We start from the raw sequence: 18,888 nt of genomic DNA on the forward strand, positions 1-18,888 counted from the left end.
TGCAGAAGACAGTATGTTCACAGTATTATGAAAGGAACCCTGATGAGCTGAGCATTTCCTGTTGGAGTTACTGAATTTATTGGAGGTATTTGGTTTTTTTCTTAGGATTTGATGGTTTAGAAGCCAATTGAGATTAATTATTTTTTGGGAAGCTGGCTTGTTTGGAATGACACTACCAAAGTTGGTATACACAGCAGGGAAAAAAATTCTTCATTTGCATTCCTATTTGTAAATATTCATCTATATAAAATAATAATTAAAAGCATATGTTCATAGTTTACTAGGATTTAAATGATATCGTTATTATATTTAGCATTCCAGTGTTCGTACAATAGCCTTTTAATGTCTCTTTAACAGGAGCTATGGGATATTGGGTTGATTCATCAAAACTGTTAGTCTCATGGCCCATTTTTCCCCAAAGTGATTATTTGTCTCAGTGTAACAATACAGCCTGGCATATGGCTATACCAAGCCCGTTCTCCGCAAACAATAGCCCATTTAACGTCAGTATTTCACAGGGATTTGGCTGGTGTTCTAGAGAATTTGATTTTTTGGAAGAGTACAGTGCAGAAGCAAAGAACATTAGCTGGGAGAAGATGCCTCAGTGTTGGGATTGAAAGATAGGAGGACCAGTTTAGAGAGCAAAGTGACCTAAAATACTTTTAGATGAGTTATAATGCATTTGTTTAATGGATGAAGAAGAACTTTTCACATTTGCTGAAAATTTATGTGTGTGTATATATATATACACACACAGATATAGATATATAATAATAATGATTCACAGGACTATTAGGGTCAAGCTAAGGAGGACCAGGATGCTGCCATTGTGGAAATTAGGTGACAGAACTAGAGAAACTCACATTTCTTTAACCCAACTCACTGTTAAATGAATATGAAATACTGTAGGTCAGCTTTGGGTGTTCCCAGGGCTGGAGATATGCATATGACTGTCTGCATATGTGGACACATGTAAAATCATACCTTTTATTAAAATAAGAGGTTTTGGCAGGGTGCATTAAGTTTTAAATAGAATCTATTAGACATCGATTTCCAGGAGCAGTCTCAAAAGAGGAAAAAGTAAACCCAGTCTTGGCCAAGGAATCACAACTGCTGACTCTATAGTTACTGCAAAGAAAGCATCCTCTGTTGAGCTATACGATCTAGATCTGGGCTTTTTAAAAAGTTCTTAAATCTTTTATTTGTTTCCATTACCAGTTAACTAGCATAGGTAAAGATAATGTTGGAAAACACAGTTTGATTTCTCCATCTTTACTTTTTTATGTTTAATCAGTTAACAAGCTTCTTGATTCTTCTGTTCTTTTTATTGTTTATTGAACAGGATGTAAGTATAAGAACTGTGAGTGTTACACAGTTTTTCTTCTAGCTAGGTAAAATCTTTGGAAACCCGGATACATGGCAGACAGCAGTAACCGCTCATGCACTGGCAGAGATCCCAAGCAGCAAACAAAACCTTATGAGTTGTTTTATTAACTCATTTCAACACTGCACAAGAAATTGGGTCCTACTGAAATCAATGGAATTTTTGCTATTAGTTTCAGGGCAACCTCGATTTCACTTTTTGTTCTCAAGTATCACGAACATGTGTGTGATATACTGTCAACTGAGGATTATCTATTGCCAAATGATCCCGGCGATGAATTAACAACCTAACCCAAACTACTTTCAGAGCCATTAGAGATACCCTATGATGCACTTACCCTTACGCTTCCAAAACTATTCTGTATCTATCTCACCTTCTCCTTACAAAAGCCAAATGTTCCAAGGACAGCATATTCTAAGCTTTAATTAACATATGCTTTGTATTATCTCTGCTGTGTGTTGTGCTTTACCCAAATGGTCTTGGTCTTATTTTCACAGGTGATGATGAGCTGAATATAGCATGTGCATGTGCCTGGCTTCATGTGAACACACTCAATGCATACTCTTGATTCCCTTCTTACATCATTCTTCCTGGATCCAACCCCTTCCCATTTTGAAGCTTTCTAATTTTCTCCAGAATGCCAAACAGGCTCCCACTCCTATTGACAGCTTGTGATAGGATGAGTAATAAAAGAGAACAAGTGTCCTGGTTTCGGCTGGGATAGAGTTAATTTTCTTCTTAGTAGCTGGTACAGTGCTGTGTTTTGGACTTAGTGTGAGAATAATGTTGATAACACTGTGATGTTTTAGTTGTTGCTGAGCAGTGCTTACACCAAGTTAAGGACTTTTCAGTTTCCCATGCTCTGCCAGCAAGCAGGTGTGCAAGAAGCTGGGAGGGAGCACGGCCAGGACAGCTGACCCCAACTAGCCAAAGGGGTATTCCATACCATGGAACGTCATGCCCAGTATATAAACTGGGGGGAGCTGGCCGGAAGGGGTGGTTCGCTGCTCAGGCATCAGTCAGCGGGTGGTGAGCAACTGCATTGTGCATCATTTGTCTTTTCTTGGGTTTTCTCTCTTTTTTTTATTCTATTCCTTTTCATTACAATTATTATTATTATATTTTTATTATTATTACTTAGTATTATATTTTATTTTACTTTTGTTTTTAAACTGTTCTTATCTCAACCCATGAGTTTCACTTTTTTTTTTCCCAATCCTCCTCCCCATCCCACTGGGAGGGGGGATGGGGGAGCAGCTGCATGGTGCTGAGTTGCTGGATGGGGTCAAACCACGACAACAAGGCAGATATGACATCTAGCAAATTTGAGCCTCTTCAGCTAAGGGACTTCTCAGAGTTTTAATGTACATCCTTTTCTGGCTGGTGGTACTACAATGTGCTGGCATTTGGGTAGTTGCAAGAAATAAAGTCCAACCAAACCAAACTTCTGTTTTGGTTTTGCAGTTTTTATTGATACTTCCTTTTTCAAAGTACAGTTTCTTTTGACCTAAAATAATAGCTGTAGGCCTTATTTTGTGCCATATTCAACAATTTTCATGAAAAACTACTTTCTTGAAAGGTCTACTTTACTTGTTCTGAAAGCTAGCTAAAGGAAGCAACTTGTTCATCTGGTGTGACACAGTTGCATGGATGTACAATTGTGTGACAAACCCATCCAATAGCACTGTGATTTTCTATCTATCTGCTGTAAGCCACCTTGTCTCCCAGTGGCTGACTCTCCTGGGAGGTAAATCCTTCACCGGGAGCTTCAGTAGGGCTGTTTTCTGCAGATGGCTCTCCATTACTTGCACTTCCTGAAAAGACAATATAATTAAGATTAAAATAAATGTCATATCTTTGATGCAGCAAGCTAGAAGGTATACACTTTGTCAATGACACCTAAAAGCCTTTTTGTACATCTATAAATGTTCAGGAAGCTATTTTTCTCAGTTTGCAGTCTATTTGCAAAATGCTTTAAGGTAATGGCAGATCACCTAATGGTAATTAAGTATCATGCTTCCAGCATGCTTTAAATAACTGCCACTGGAATGCATAATAGTTTGCACTCCACTCATGCAAGACTTGTTCTCTTTTTTGTATTGTCTCCTGATACTTACCTACCAGGCAGAAAGTGTGGGGAACATTATTTTTTTGTCTGTCTGGAATACATAAAGCCCCAAGCACCCACCTCTGATTGATCTCTTCTTCCTTATTCTTTACCTTCTATGATTTTAGTCTTCCACCTTATTTCAGTAGTGCAGTTGCCTCAACACCAAACTGTGCCAAGAAAGTGTACTGATGGTGTTTATTTAATGTGTCCTAGCCAGAGCGCTCTCATTGCTGCACAGATGTTCCTCATACTAAACGAATCTGTTTTCTAGTGGAGATTTCCAAAAAGAAGGTGTGAATAGAATGGGTAAAAGATGAATGCTAACCACAACAGTCCTGATTCGGTCTTGATTCAAGTCTGAACTATGAACATTGTCGCTTTATTTGGACTCTTGTGTGGCTACACATGGTGTCTCAGAGCTAATGGAGAAGGCTTCAGCTTTGCTAGTCTTTGAATTTTCTACAGGCGGGATCCAGTCTGGCTAACCTGGACATGTAAAGTATGCCTAAATCTCTAAATTTAGGCACATGAGTTAGGCAGACAAGATTTCACTTTGGAGACACTAAAGGTATCTCGTTTTCCCCAATTGCAACACTGCTTACAGAAGCACTTATTTTAGGAGAACTGGTTCTGTTTAGATACCAGTTAGATGAGGAAGAGATGTAGACTGGATCCAAGTCTACCCGTTTGGGATGCAGTGAGAGGCCTCTGATAAAGGGACTCACTGTTAGGCAGCGCAGTCCACCACACTACGCAAGGGGAATTTTAGCATTCAGACATACTGTCTGAATATGCATAAACATTCTGGAGCTCCTGTTTTTAACTGAATTTCAAGTTGTTAACACATTCCCTGGAAAAAGCCATCCACAGCTTTTTTCCACAATGGCCACTCTTCTCGTTTCTCATTTTGATGTTTCCCATGGAAACCATCATGAATCAGAATATAAAGCATGTCTTTGAAATGCAGCCATGGGAACTCCATTTACTAAACCCAAACCTTTTCAAGCACTGTCACTTTCATAATTCCCCAGGTAAACTGCCCCCCAAAATCCCAACTTTACAAACTGGTTTCAAACAAAACTTCAACAGACTTACAGATCATCTGCAATGAAACAGATTCAAACTTTCCTCCATAATTGGTAAAGGCACTGCCAGTAAATACCATGAAGAATCATTGCATTTATGACATGACTTTTGTTAAATTATCTTCAATTACGACAACATACATTTCAATTATATGCCAGGAACAAATGATAGATTCCGTCATTAAATATTGCAGTCTGATGGCAAAATGAAACACCTACTTCAACTTGGACAATATTTTTACTAAATGGAAAGAAAATTACAGGTAAAAATTAAGCTGGATATATACACAACAGCTTCTAGATCCAGCAGTGAATAACCTAAAAGACATGTAACTTCAGCTGTACAAGAGATTCTAAATATGAGAGGCTTTATTCCAGAAAATGCAATTTATGAGTTTAAGAGTAACTCAGTTTTCTGTTGGACTGAGACCTAGGGTCTGAGATATTGAGCTTTGAGCTTTTAGTTTTCCCTAATTTGACATTTCCAAGTCAAGACATTTCACATGGCAGTAAACAAAAGATCAAGAAAAAAATTTGAAAAGCCAGTTGCAGTTAGATTTTATGATCACTGGTTTGTCCAATTCTCCTCCATTTTACTGAAATATGTTGATTTTTTTTTGCTTATTGATCACAGATGATATATGAAGCTGGAAAGATATTTATTTGAAGGAAGAGGTGACATAGACAAAACAGGATTCATCACAGTTCGTTGAGATTGCCTCAGAATAGACCCTCTACAGCTTTGCACTTGGACGTGAAAACTGGATTGTTTCATTAGCAATGCCTTTTGCTGCCACACTTGTGAACTCCATCTACTTGGCATGAGGCCACATATTGCAACCCACAACTGAGACTCAGCAGCCAGAATGAACAGTGTATCATACAATCCAAAAACACTATCATGAAGATTTATAATTATTGAAAGGCAGGAAACTGCTCTTTTTTCCACTAAGTATGTGTTAGACTGGATCTCAGAGTAGCTGACTGACAAATAGTTCCCCCTCAGGATGGAGTGCAAGGTACATCATCTAAAAATGGTTTGCAGTATTGGTCTCTCAAATTTAGCATCCAACATACTGCCAGGATCCCATACGACAGCCTGGCAGCACTCCAGGAACAGAGTCCGGAGCAGTCCAGTAACAACAGAGGTGCAATGCTTCAGTGCTGAAGGGAGGTACAGCAAGCTACCTCTGGTGCAAGGAGGCACATCAGCCAAGCAGCAACATGATGCCTGGGACTTTAAAAAAAAAAAAAATTTCAGTTCTCTTGAGTGAACACATTCTACAGTCTCACTTGTCCACTCCTGCAGAATGTAATTTTTGGGAGCAATGCAAGTGATGAACTTGTACTGATGAACTGACACTGCTTTGGCCTGAATTTCAGCACAACCTCCTCTCAAAAAGAAATTGAAAGTGATCAGCCATCAGCATCTGAAGTTCATACAGTCCTTCTAGCTGAACTGATGAATATTATGAATCTTTTTTCACAAGGAGGTGGGCTCAGATTGTTATCAAGAGACCCACAGCACGAGTTTCTGTAAGTTACTATCCCATGCTGAGGTCTGGAGCAGAAATGGGCTTCATGTGATGCCTATTTAAGTAGAAGTCGTATGAGAAGTTTCAGTATTCCAGCGTGAGATAAGATTAAAGATGACTATCGAAGCAAAGTGACAAGCCAAAGTCGCTATGAGATGGAATTTAGTAGAAGTCAACCGTGTAGCTGCATTACTATGCATTACTACACAAGCAAATACTGGCTTGAAGAGCAGGCAGGGTGTACTCACTTCTACTTGCAGAACAACATGTTGACATGTACTTTTTAAACCTTCTCCTTGACAATCTATACTCCATAAATCTCACACTGTGTGGCTTGTTTTCAAAAATTTGACTCACCTTTGTGAACTCTTTCAGCGTGTTTTTCTCTCCCTCTCTCAATTTTTATGTTTAACGTTCAAGTATTTGGTTTTGGCCACTGATGACGGCAGGCTATTGAGCTAGGCAGACCGTTGGACTGACCCGTACATGAATGTTGCTGTGTTCTTATGCCAGTTTGGGTGGTTTTAAACCTTCTCCATCTCAAAAGCAATCTGCCCTGGTAGATATTTTCCCACCTTTTGGGGGGATTTTCTTTAAGTGCTGGGAATAGCCTCTGTCCGTGGTGCTCAGTCAACAGTCATTCTGCCAGAGCAGACTTCAACTTAGTCTGGCATTACACAGCCATAATGCTGTGAGATGAAGTCCCAAAAGATCTAGAAGCTATACCCAGGACTATTTAAACATCAGAATCAAGCTTTGCAAATTAGGAATATCTCAACCAGCAGAAAGCCATTGGAGAGATCAAAATATCCCCTCTGAGCTTGAAAGACATTGAGGGATACCAGGAAACTGATGAAAAGGCCTACAGCAAAATCTTGAGTCCACTTTTGAAGAAAGACCATGAGTAATGATTCAGGCTGTCTCTTGAACAAGAGCGTTGATGCTTTGTGTTTGTATCAGAACCACCAGCTTGATGGTTCTGAGACATTATAGCTTTGTGTCATTCAAACATCAGCCTCAGTCCATTTGAGATGGTCTGTCAGGCATAGATAGTCTGGGTAGCTTGCTGTCTTGGGGAGTACATTTTGTTCCCAGAAGTGCAATTGCCCCCCAAAGCAGAAAGGGCCCGGACTGTGTTCACTGTGAAGATGAGTCCTTAGCACATAAAAAACACTTGTAAGCTTGCAGGCCTCCAATAATAATTCAAAACATCTCTGCCTGACAAAAAGTGATGGTTTTGTCTGCTTTTCTTGAGGCTATCCAAATTTATTTACAAGATACACAGACATGAAGGGGAGTCTATTTACCAGAATAAATTGAGTGTTCAGGACAGAGCAGCAGATTGAAATTTCAGCAGCGGTGGTTTTACTGTCCTAAGCAGTAAGAAAAAACTGAGGAATCTCACAGCTGCATGGAAATTTATGGAGACAAAGGAGAAATACAAGGGGCATAACCAGCACAGCTATAAAAAACCCAAAGAAACCCATCTAGTGTGAAGTCAAAGCATGCAGGATCCATCATGAGATTTATCTAAAGCCTCAGTTACAACTTTACAGTGGACAGAAGTTATTGTGCTCCTCCTAAGTCATATGAATCTCAACATTCTCATGTTAGGTGCTTCCAGTAGACAAAAGAGGCCCGTATACCTAGTCTTCCAGTTTAGTCAAAGTCTATATTATGACTGGAAATAGAGAGCAAACTATTAGAAGATACAGCCTCATCGTATCTTCTGTCATCACTGCAGGAAGATTTCTCTAGCTCTAACTCCAGGACAATGAAACTTTATTACACACTATCTGCTATAAAATAAATTTGTTTAGTGTTGCATTCTTTCAGTCTCAGGAGAGCCTTAACTATATACCCTGGACAATGCAAGATGTTTAATTTATGAAAAGTATTTTTCCACACTGACATAACAGGACTACAGTCAGAGGAAAAAATTAAGCAGAGAATTTAGGTTTTATTTAATGACAGGAAACACTCTACTCACCTGTGGATGCTTTCAGTCTTTTGATATAATCAGACCAAAAGGAACAGTCTGCTTTTTTCAATCCTTTAAGAGTCGGCAGGGAAACAGTGAACTCCTTGTAGTTATCGCCATCATCATTTGGCAGATACATAGGCCAGGGGGGCATCACCCCTGACATTCTTCTCGAGAAACTGTGAGGGTAGTTTGGATTTCTAAGGAAACGGGAGAAATGATCGATAGAAAACAATGACATGAACAGTAAAATGCAGAAGGAAATCGGCTAGGTCGAGGAAATGTGTATCCAGTCCCTCTGACCAGCAGGGTTCCAATTCAGTCCAGACTGGCGAATCATTCACGGTGTCTCACCTGACAGTAACTTGTTACTCTGGTTCACTTCCTAAGGAACAGGTACACAGAACCTGTATAGCCACAGGCTTATGAACACCCTCAACAGCCCTCGGTTCCAAAGCAATCCAAAGTACTCTAAAAAGCACGTAAAGTCACAGTTCCCACACTAGCTTTCCAGAGATACTCCTCATTCTCGAGCATGGCCACAGCACAGTAAAGCTGAGGGTTATTCGCAGAGTAGTTGGTAAAGGGTGCATTGTGTCTTCATGTGCTTTCCCCTGTCTTCTGGGAATAAGGGAACTCTTAGCCAAGAGACTTCAGAATTGGGGTCCTAGAACTAAGCTCTGGAAACAACACCAAGGCCTTTGTAGCCCCCATATGTTTAAGTAGAATTTGCGGCTGCTCCATGGAGATAAAATTCCTATTACTTCTAGCTAAGTGTCATACTACAAATCTTTGGTATCTGCTTGACAACTTGGCCATGACTTTCCAACAGTGTTGACCAAAGCCCCCTCTGTAGGATTACAAATTGCTAGAGGAAATGGAGGCTACTAGAGTGAGGGCAGGACCTGGACTAGGTTCCCTCTACTCCTCGCCCCCTCCCCAATCATAGCAATTCTTAAATGTCACATACTTACCCAGAGTTTACAAAATTGGAGATATACTGCATAATTTGCAAGGAAAGGCTCTTTTCTTCCAGAGTAAATTGTTCTTCATACTTTGGGTAGAATGGCAGTCCAAATGCATACTGAACATCCAGCAAGAGCTCCTGACCTAAACTAAAAAAAAAAATTATATAAAGATAATTAAAAACATCATTTATTTATTTGGCGGAGAAAGGGAGCTAATTTAATTCAGAGAATAAAGCAGAATTTTAAATAATTAATGACCATTAATTAGAGTGTGGTGAGCTGTGGGGCTTCTTCAAATCAGAACAGAAAAGAAGAGCAAGCAATAACAAGGAGAATTTGCCATTAAGTTAATGCAAGGTCTTTAATATTTGTTACAAAAGGAAATTGTGGAAGGCAGTAGGGCATATTTTCTAAATTAACTGGGCATATAAGAGAAAGTGATAGAGGGAGAAAGCTACTTGGCTATTCCTTAAATGCCTCTTAAGTTTTGTACAGATTTTCACTAAAATTAAATTCAGAAAGTGGAAGCAAGTGGTGACATGGAATCTGGCAGCTGTGATGGAAGGTTAATTATGGTTTATTTCACAGACTTGGAATAAAACCCTGGCCCTTCTCAACAGCAATTGGAGTTTTTCCATTGACTTCATTGGGGCCAGGATTCTGCCCCAAATCTTTGGATAAGGAAAGATGTAATAGGAGATGTTTATGAAGATTTCTCTTAGATGTAGTTTTAATCTAATTTCTCTGCTGGCTGGGTAGTTTTGGTTCATACAGTCTGTTCTCCTGAAGTTTTATATGGCAAACAAGTCAAAACAGCTTGAGATAATCACTTAGATCAGATTTAAGAAAGAACAATTGTTGTGTAGTTCCATGTAATAATTAACACATATAATAAGGAATATTTCAACAATTCAGAGACAAGACTTGCCAGGCAAGACAACAACACTTGTAGGACCTAGTAGCAAAGGTTACACAACTCAATATCTTCAAGTCCTCCAGAAAAACAGTGGCCAACTTCTGCTAATAAAATTATAACTAAACTATGCTCAACACATAGCTTTGAACCACAGCTCAGAAGGAGACATTTCTAGTATGGTCCAATTGCGTTTTCGGTATCCTACATTTAGACAAAGGTCTTATTGACTTGGTTAAATGCTGCATGAACGTGGACAGCATCAGGGGACCTGGGAGAAGGAACAGACATCTGTGAGGCAGGAATAAACAAATCCTAGATACACTCAGCAAGATTTTGTCTGCAGTGGCTGCAGAGGTTGTTGTCAAAAGGTGGGACAACTGAAACTATTTTATCTTTGAACATGAAAGGCAGCAGCATTGATATGGCCCTGATACTGCCTCCAATGGAACAAGACTTGTAGTTCAAACCATCGTGGGCAAGTGGGCTGAAAGCAAGATGACTCCTTTACATTTTATGAGTGGTAGCACCAAAGCCTCTATTTTGAAAAACAAACACACAACCCTCTAAATGAAATACATCTTAGGCTGTATTTTCCTTAGTCTTATCATAATACCTCAGTAATACTTTGCATCTGGAAAGTGAATTATTCACAGATTATTCACCAAAAAAATGTAGAACTGAAACAAGATTAAAGCATATTTTTCTTCCCCAAATGTTTATAGAAGAATTAAGCAAGATCATAGTTTAATAGTTTTGCTTTAAAAATAATTTGCTTGGCCCAGTATATTACAGCAATGTTTAGCGTCAGTATTGCAGCAAAGGTACTATATACTTAAAGGAGCTATTTTCTTTTCAATGAAGAGTCACTTTTGAATAGAATAGAGGACATGAAATTAGCTGAGATGCAATGAAGGGACAAATGTATCCATTTAGGGAAGGCATAGCAGAGGTGAGGTTAGCTCTAAAGCTAAAACGAGCGAGCTGGAACAGAAGGTTTCCCCCCAAATGAGACTGTGTTCTCAGCCCACATGTTTCTAGAGGTGAAAACTGTTGAGGTCACAGCCCAGACTAAAATTCAGCAAACTCCTAAACAGAGAACTTATTAGGATTGAAATTATTTGTACAACCGTAATGTGTTTGATACAGAGACATAAAGTGGGAGAAACCTCTACAATTTCATGGGCTGCTTTCAATATTTCTGGTTGATGGTACCACACCCTGGCCAGTGAGTATCAATAGTAAGAGGATGAGAAAGAAAACATAAGGTTAAGAGGGGAAAGAGCACATATATACATGCACAGAACAGCGGTAAAGACAACTGTGAAACATCTAGATGGCAGCTAGATGGAAAATAGCGGGGGAACATTTCTGTCTCCTCCCTCAAACTCTGATCATCATCCATTACTGCCAGAGGGGAGTGCAAAATGACCAGAAATACCCAAACAAGGATTTTGGAGTCTTGTAGGAGCTCTGAGCATACTCAAGATAGCACCAGGTAGTGACACTGTTTTCACTGGAAGTGGAGTGAGGGAAAGAAAGGAGTGACAGATAAGCATGTATGGCTCTGCTGGGAGGTTTTTATTTCCTGAGCTGCTCCAAACTACACTCCTGATACCCCAGGGTGCCATATAGGTCACTCAACAGCATCAACTCTAAACAGGGAAATGCAGAGCCCAGCAACTGGTGGACTTCAGATGACAGTTTCATAAAAGGGAGGACTGCCAAGACAATGGCAAAAGGGATTTTTAAAGTGTTTTTAAGGAAGACAAACTAATAGCAACTAACATCCCCTACAGAAGTCCCTTTTCAAGGAACAGATCTGTTATTTTAATAACAGCGGTGAATGTAGTTACGTGTAAAGATGAAATCTTGGCTTTGGTGACTTCACGGGACTAGTACTTCATGCAAAGGTATCGCTTCAGATCCTCTGTGTATACCTTTTCTTTTTAAGATGTCAACATTTTTACAAACAGATTCACGGCTCTCCTTATGTGACAGTATGACAGTATGACTGGTAAATTGAGCCATGGGGAAGCTAGGAGCCAGACCCTACCACTTTGTTCACACTGAAGTGAGCTCCCCTTGGAGAATTATTACTTCACTTCAGAAGGAGGCACTACTGGAGTTCAGTTATTCAGTTTACAGAAAAACAGGTGGTAAAATCAGAAACTTTGTGAAATTCATAGCCAACAATTTAACAGCAGACCCTGAAATATCACTTGCTGGGAATTTTCATTACACAGTGCCAACCCATTTAATTGGGAAGGTATTAGTTCTTAGAAAATTTTCCTTAAGCCTGAGATGGAGTTTCCATTTAAATGTTTCCAAGTAAGAAAGAGAGAAAGTGATTTCTTAGCCATCAGATACTCCACTGCTCTCTCTATAGAACCGTGGCTACTTTCGCATACGAAGAACAGCTTCAACAGGGAAGAGTAAAAGATGAGAAAGTCAGAATTCAGAACAAAAACACCCAGGTTATAGTTGATTTGGTTCAAATGCTTGTTCCAAATCAAACAGAGCATAGAGCATAAATCCAGATTTCCAAGAGTTGAAGTGAATATCTTAAGAACAAGCTTTTGGAACAGTAAAAAAAACCCAAACCCCAAACAACAACAACAACAACAAAAACCCAACCCAGAAATCCTCTAAAAATTTGTTTGCAAAATGGAATTATCATTAATGACTATCCATAATCATGGCAGTCAGACCAGAAGAATATGATCTGGCAGACCACCCCGCTATTCTACATTAGGACTGAATGCACAACTTAGAGCTGGGGCTGCAGCGACCTCACAGTGCGATTCATTGTAAATTAGGACATATATCTCATTTTGAACTTTGTCCTTGTTCTGGATCTGGCTAATTATTTCATACTGGAAACTCATTTTGATGATTAATGACTGACTATAGCCTAACACTTCTCTTTTTCTTTTCTTTCGTTTAAAAATAGTCCTCACTCTCCTAATGTAACAATTTCAGCTGATCTCAAAGCCATTTGAGTCACAGCTTCTATTCTTAGTTGGCTTAATGCAGGTTTTAGTTCTTTTTTAAAACTCCACACACAGAGAGAAGCCAATGTAAATTAACTCAAAATTCAAATGACATCCTATACAATACCAAAATACCAAACTCCCCACTGCTGTCTAATCATTTAAATTTTAAAATAACAAGATAAACATAACTCTAGCTAGAGTTCAGCCAGAGTTACCAGTAAATTACTCAGGATGAAAAAGCAAGTTGAAGAAGAATCAGTTTGTCATTAGTGAACATACCAAAGGGATATTTATTTATCAATCTTTTCAGTTGTATTGACCAATAACGATAGATATTTTAGTCTTCTGAAAGCACAGATAACTATTAACAGTATACTTTTCCAATATATATGTTCTAGAACAAGAAACTAATGTGTGGCCATGAGTTTCCTTTTCTTTTTGTTTTAAAATTTTTTACTGATAACTAGGCAAGAGAACCACACAAACGGAAATTTAAACCTGCTGAAGAACCTGACACCACACCTTAAATAGTATGTGGGAGAAATTTAATCGATATTTTCACTCCAAAATTCATTCTGTCTTCATTCATACAGACAATTTCAGCCAATTTTCTTCATACTCCTTTTTACACAATTTTACGTACTCAGTCTACTGCCCATATTATGACACAAGCACTCCCTTTTTCACAAGGGATACTGTTTTGGCATTCTGGTTTTTTGGTTGGTTTTTTTTAATGAATTAAAAGTTTGGAACAAATATAGTCTAGCAGCCATATTTCTCAAGCCCAAGTCTGAAAACCCCTGTACTGGGTTTGCATGGCAAGATTTTGGTAGCGGAGGGCTACAGAGGTGGCTTCTGTGAGAAGCTGCTAGAAGCTTCCCCTGTGTCTGGTGAAGTCAATGCCAGCCGGCTCCAAGATGGACCCGCCGCTGGCCAAGGCCGAGCCCATCAGAGACGGTGGTAGCGCCTCTGGGATAACATATTTAAGAAAGGGGAAAAGTTACTGCACAGCAGCCATTGCAGCTGGAGAGAGGAGTGAGAAGATGTGAGAGAAACAACTCTGCAGACACCAAGGTCAGTGAAGAAGGAGGGGGAGGCGGTGCTCCAGGCCCCGGAGCAGAGATTCCCCTGCAGCCCGCGGTGAAGACCATGGTGAGGCAGGCTGTCCCCCTGCAGCCCATGGAGGTCCACGGTGGAGCAGATATCCACCTGCAGCCCATGGAGGACCCCATGCCGGAGCAGGTGGATGCCCAAAGGAGGCTGTGACCCCGTGGGAAGCCTGCGCTGGAGCAGGCTCCTGCAGGACTTGTGGACCCGTGGGAGAGGAGCCCACGCTGGAGCAGGTTTGCTGGCAGGACTTGTGACCCCACGGGGGACCCACGCTGGAGCAGTCTGTTCCTGAAGGACTGCACCCCGTGAATGGGACCCACGCTGGAGCAGTTCATGAAGAACTGTAGCCCATGGGAAGGACTCACGTTGGAGAAGTTTGTGGAGGACTGTCTCCCATGGGAGGGACCCCACGCTGGAGCAGGGGAAGAGTGTGAGGAGTCCTCCCCCCGAGGAGGAAGGAGCGGCAGAGACAATGTGTGACGAACTGACCGCAACCCCCATTCCCCATCCCCCTGTGCCGCTCGGGGGAAGAAGGTAGAGAATTAGGGAGTAAAGTTAAGCCTGGGAAGAAGGGAGGGGTGGGGGGAAGGTGTTTTAAGATTCGGTTTTGTTTCTCATTATCCTACTCTGATCTGATTGGTAATAAATTAAACCAATTTCCCCAAGTCGAGTCTGTTTTGCACCTGACGGTAAGTGGTGAGTGGTCTCTCCCTGTCCTTATATCGACCCACGAGCCTTTTGTTATATTTTCTCTCCCCTGTCCAGCTGAGGAAGGGAGTGACAGAGTGGCTTGGGGGCATCTGGCGTCCAGCCAGGGCCAACCCACCACACCCTCAAATGATCTTCAGACTCCTCCAGCTTTGACTAGAGATGTTGGCCAAAATTCCCATTACCCTATGTGATATGAAGCCAGGCTACATAGCCCAGTAAGCTAGGCCTAGTAAAAACTTAAGCAGATGACTTCAGAGGCTTAAGTTCCCAGCCCCATCACATTGGGGACAGTAGCATCATCAGTCATAAATGGTCTACTGGGCAACTCCTTCCTTCTTCAATGCCTGTACAAACCTTTCGCTTCAGCTAGAGCACTGCAATTCAGCCTCTTCAGGAGATGAAATAGAGAGAGCTGTTCATTTTGTTTCAGCTACAATGATTGTCTGAGAAATGTAGAAGAAATAGTGTACTCAAACTCATGTTAGTCACTAGACTCAGCAGATACGGGTGACCTGCGACAGATTTGTGAGATAAGAAAACCATTAATCTTTTAAATGTAAGGTTTTATGAGCATAACTGCTCATTCTAACAATTCTGTTCACGTTAGATCACAGTTTTGAGCTCCTAACCTCATATTCAAGACCCTGTTCAGTATCCCATCGGCACGGTAGGCCTATCACTATGATCTAGGAAAACAAAACAAAACGTCTCTCCACTGTCACATGGCTTTGCTGAGAATAGGTCATTTACGTGCTGATTGGATTGAACAGCATACAGGAAACACAGACTCATAGAGTTGGTGATAAAATCTCCTGCTGACTTGAGTCGAGATAGGATTTCATAACAACCATGTCCCTGGAGAAGAAGATATGATTTATATATAAAATGCCACAGCCTGCATGATCTTGTGGACCCGTTCTGTGTTTATTTTCAATTTTTGCAAGAAGTATTGGAAGTACTAAATGTGATTGTTTGCACACGTCTACATTCTCTTCATATTAATACCAGCAGATTTGCAGAGTGGGATCAAGCACCCTAAGCTGTTAACAGGCACCATCTCATTAATGTCATGGGAGAGGAGCAGCCTACCAACGCTGCACTTTGCCTGGACTGAAACGTTCAGTTCGATGATAAGCAAAAATAATTTAAAAAAACATTATATATAACCATACATCTTAGAAAAGGAAATGGTATGTGATTGCAGAGAGAAAGAAATAATCAAAGGATAGCTGGATATTTATAGAAATTTAATGAGCCACTGTAAGGCCTGGTGTGACCTCTGCAGTTCTAGGGATGCATTTGGCTCATTGTGTCTCCTCACATTACAAAGTCCTGCCAAACAAATGGGGGAAAGCATGTGAAAAACAGATGAACATTTTTCTTTCTTTCTTCTTTTCAGGAAAATCAGGACATATGGAAAAAGCTTAACTCCTAACGGGATTAAACTGCCAAGTTTATCCACCTTTGTACCAAAAAAGCCCTATAGATACATGTGACTTGCAGAAGTATCCTGGAGTTTGCTGTGTCTTTTCCACTTGGATTACTCCCAATACATGTGATGTTCTACTTTGCATTATAGCTGTGCCAATTGAAGAAAATAAAACTGAAGTAGCAGATAATAAATTCAAGAACCTGAAAGCTCACATTAATTGGGAAAAAAAAAAAAATCATAGATCTTAATGCAGGAAGAAAGCACTTTTACCATCTTGTCAGAACTCCTACATAACAGAGATTACAGAATTTTGTCAGGGAATTACGATATAAAAAACCTAGTAATAGGCATGTTGACACGTGAGTGCATCTTTGGGGGACAGAAATTCATGCGTTTGTTCAGTATGCCTTACTCCTGAGCTGAATGAATGGATGAATTTCCTTAAAAAGGTGATGTGTCCATCCAAAGACCCCAGAGCACCAAGGAAGGTCTCTCTAGGTATACGGACTTTGTGCTTATCTTCTAGATTACGTTTTGTGGGAACAGCCTGTCCCAGTGCAGCACATGCAGTTCCAAAAATTGCTTTGTGCTTTTCTGAGTCTTTTAGCTGAATTTTGGTTAATTTAAAGGTGATTTCTGTTTTTTCCTGATCTTGGTACTTTGCCTTTGCATATTTATCGCTAATTTCCAAAATCTGAAAAAATCTACTGAATGATTAAGGCCTCTAAATCACTGCATTGGAAGAAAAATCAAATTGTCTAGACCTCAAGCTTTTTGCAACACAGAAACTGTCTAAAGACTTGAGAATGGCATGATGTGGTTGAATCAGTGGGAGAGTGTTTTCATAGCTGCAGCTGGCATAATGCAACGGATAAGGCCAGAGGGATGAGAGGCAACTCCAACAAGAAGAGCAAAACAACAACTTTCAGGAGATGACAGGGAGTACAGCTTTATAGAGAAAAATGACAAGCTGTTGTTGCAGCTAGTGTACGTAGCTACCTAAGGCAATTGTGGTGCCTGCCCAGCTATGGAGGCAACGTGCATCTTGTTGTTCTTGTTACCACTTCTCCGGTGCCTTATCCACCCTCTGTGTTTAGATGAGTTTCTTTGAAGCCCAGAGACATAACTTTCTGTCTGCCTCCACAGCACCCAGTTCACACTGTGGCCGCCCAGCCTATGGGGAGTTGGTACTAATGGACTAGCAGCTACAGTCAGGAGAAGAGCCTCAAGTGGACAACAAGTGGTGGACAGATTAAAGGACAGGGATATGATTATTACAAAATCAAAAGAGTAGAAGAAGTTTCTTTAATTAAAGGGATATTAAGAACAGCCAGAATTAGCACAGCATCTATAATAAACAGAAAACGAAAATACTTCACGTAGTTGAATGGCTTTATACACAATCTTTTTTTTTTTATCAGTCAGGAGTTCTTGCCTTCAGTTACAGGAATCATAAAAAGTGTCACCGAAATCAAGCCAACTATGTGAGCATTGGCATGGAGCGGTCTTTTAACAACTCACACCAACGTACACAAGAGTGCATAGTCAGGAGGTAAAGACAGCCCCAACTAAAATGACTCAAAACAGAGAGCAGCTCAATTAATCTTGGATGAATCTGTCCAGTGCACAATAGTTAACAAAAGCTTTTGCGACTATTATTATGGTAATGTTAATAACTGTAAGATAGAGTCTCATTAAGTCTCAGTTTAGACCCCTTCAATGACAATAATGATGCTTTGCCATCCTGCTGCAGCTGATGATCTGGCCTCCTCAGCGAGCAGAGCACTGATTTTTATCCACCGTCTTTAAGACATCACATTTGGCACCACAGTGTGACTTGGAAACTATGCTGGCATGGCAAGCAGTGCTACTTCATATAATATGCAAAAATCACCCAGAAACCTCTTGAAGGGTTAACGAGGCAAATCTCTGTACAGTTAATAATATTATCCTTGTCAAAACATACTGCTCCCATCACATATTTCTTTACTGTAACTAAAGCTATACTCCAGCCCTCCCCACTAATCCTAGGCAATGCTGAGCAGTCACATTCCTCCTGCATTGTTTAGAATAAATGTTTACTCCAAGGCCTAAGTGTTCTCAAAAAGAGAGTGAGAAAATGGCATCTGGGTTATGTATATATTTTTACCACAAATCATTAATGCAGGAGTTGGCTACGCATCCTGCTCCTTATTCAAATGGGAACTGAAGACTAAAGCAGACACGGTGTCACGCCAAGCTTGGGAGAATGCTACCACGTGGAAGGAGATATTAGTTCGCTCTCTGCAAGATCCATTCATCTATATGAAAACTGTTGGTTCATGGGTTTATGTGATTTTCCACATATGTCATAGACATCAGTTTAGAGTGGGCTTTTTAATCCTACCCCTGTATCTATGCATGCTTGAGCATATGTATGTGTATACATTTTAGAAACATCCAGTTTTGAGACAAACTTTTGCTAATTGACTTTTACTGGTAAAAATTCCTCCCTGTTTACTGACTTTTTGTCTACTTTGCATCATTGCAGTTGGGTCTGTCTTTACTGGCTGACTTCTCCCTCCCTCTTGTTTATCTTTCTGTGAGTTATTAAGGGACTGCTCCATGTGAAACAAGAGGAAATACCAGTACTTGTTCATCTCTACATTTTAACTCTCTGTTCT

General features: G+C 40.3%; 1 protein-coding gene across 1 annotated transcript in view; it reads right to left on the bottom strand.

The window, feature by feature from the left end:
- Window positions 1–3,082: 3,082 nt before the first annotated feature.
- TG (thyroglobulin) overlaps window positions 3,083–18,888 on the bottom strand; it is a 160,291-nt gene continuing 144,485 nt past the window's right edge. Inside the window, 3 exon segments of the mRNA XM_050891007.1 lie at window positions 3,083–3,198; window positions 8,105–8,295; window positions 9,070–9,210. Coding sequence (XP_050746964.1) covers window positions 3,083–3,198; window positions 8,105–8,295; window positions 9,070–9,210 — 448 coding nt within the window.

The sequence above is a fragment of the Gymnogyps californianus genome, chromosome 2 (genome assembly GCF_018139145.2).
Source record: "Gymnogyps californianus isolate 813 chromosome 2, ASM1813914v2, whole genome shotgun sequence".
Classification (NCBI taxonomy): domain Eukaryota; kingdom Metazoa; phylum Chordata; class Aves; order Accipitriformes; family Cathartidae; genus Gymnogyps; species Gymnogyps californianus.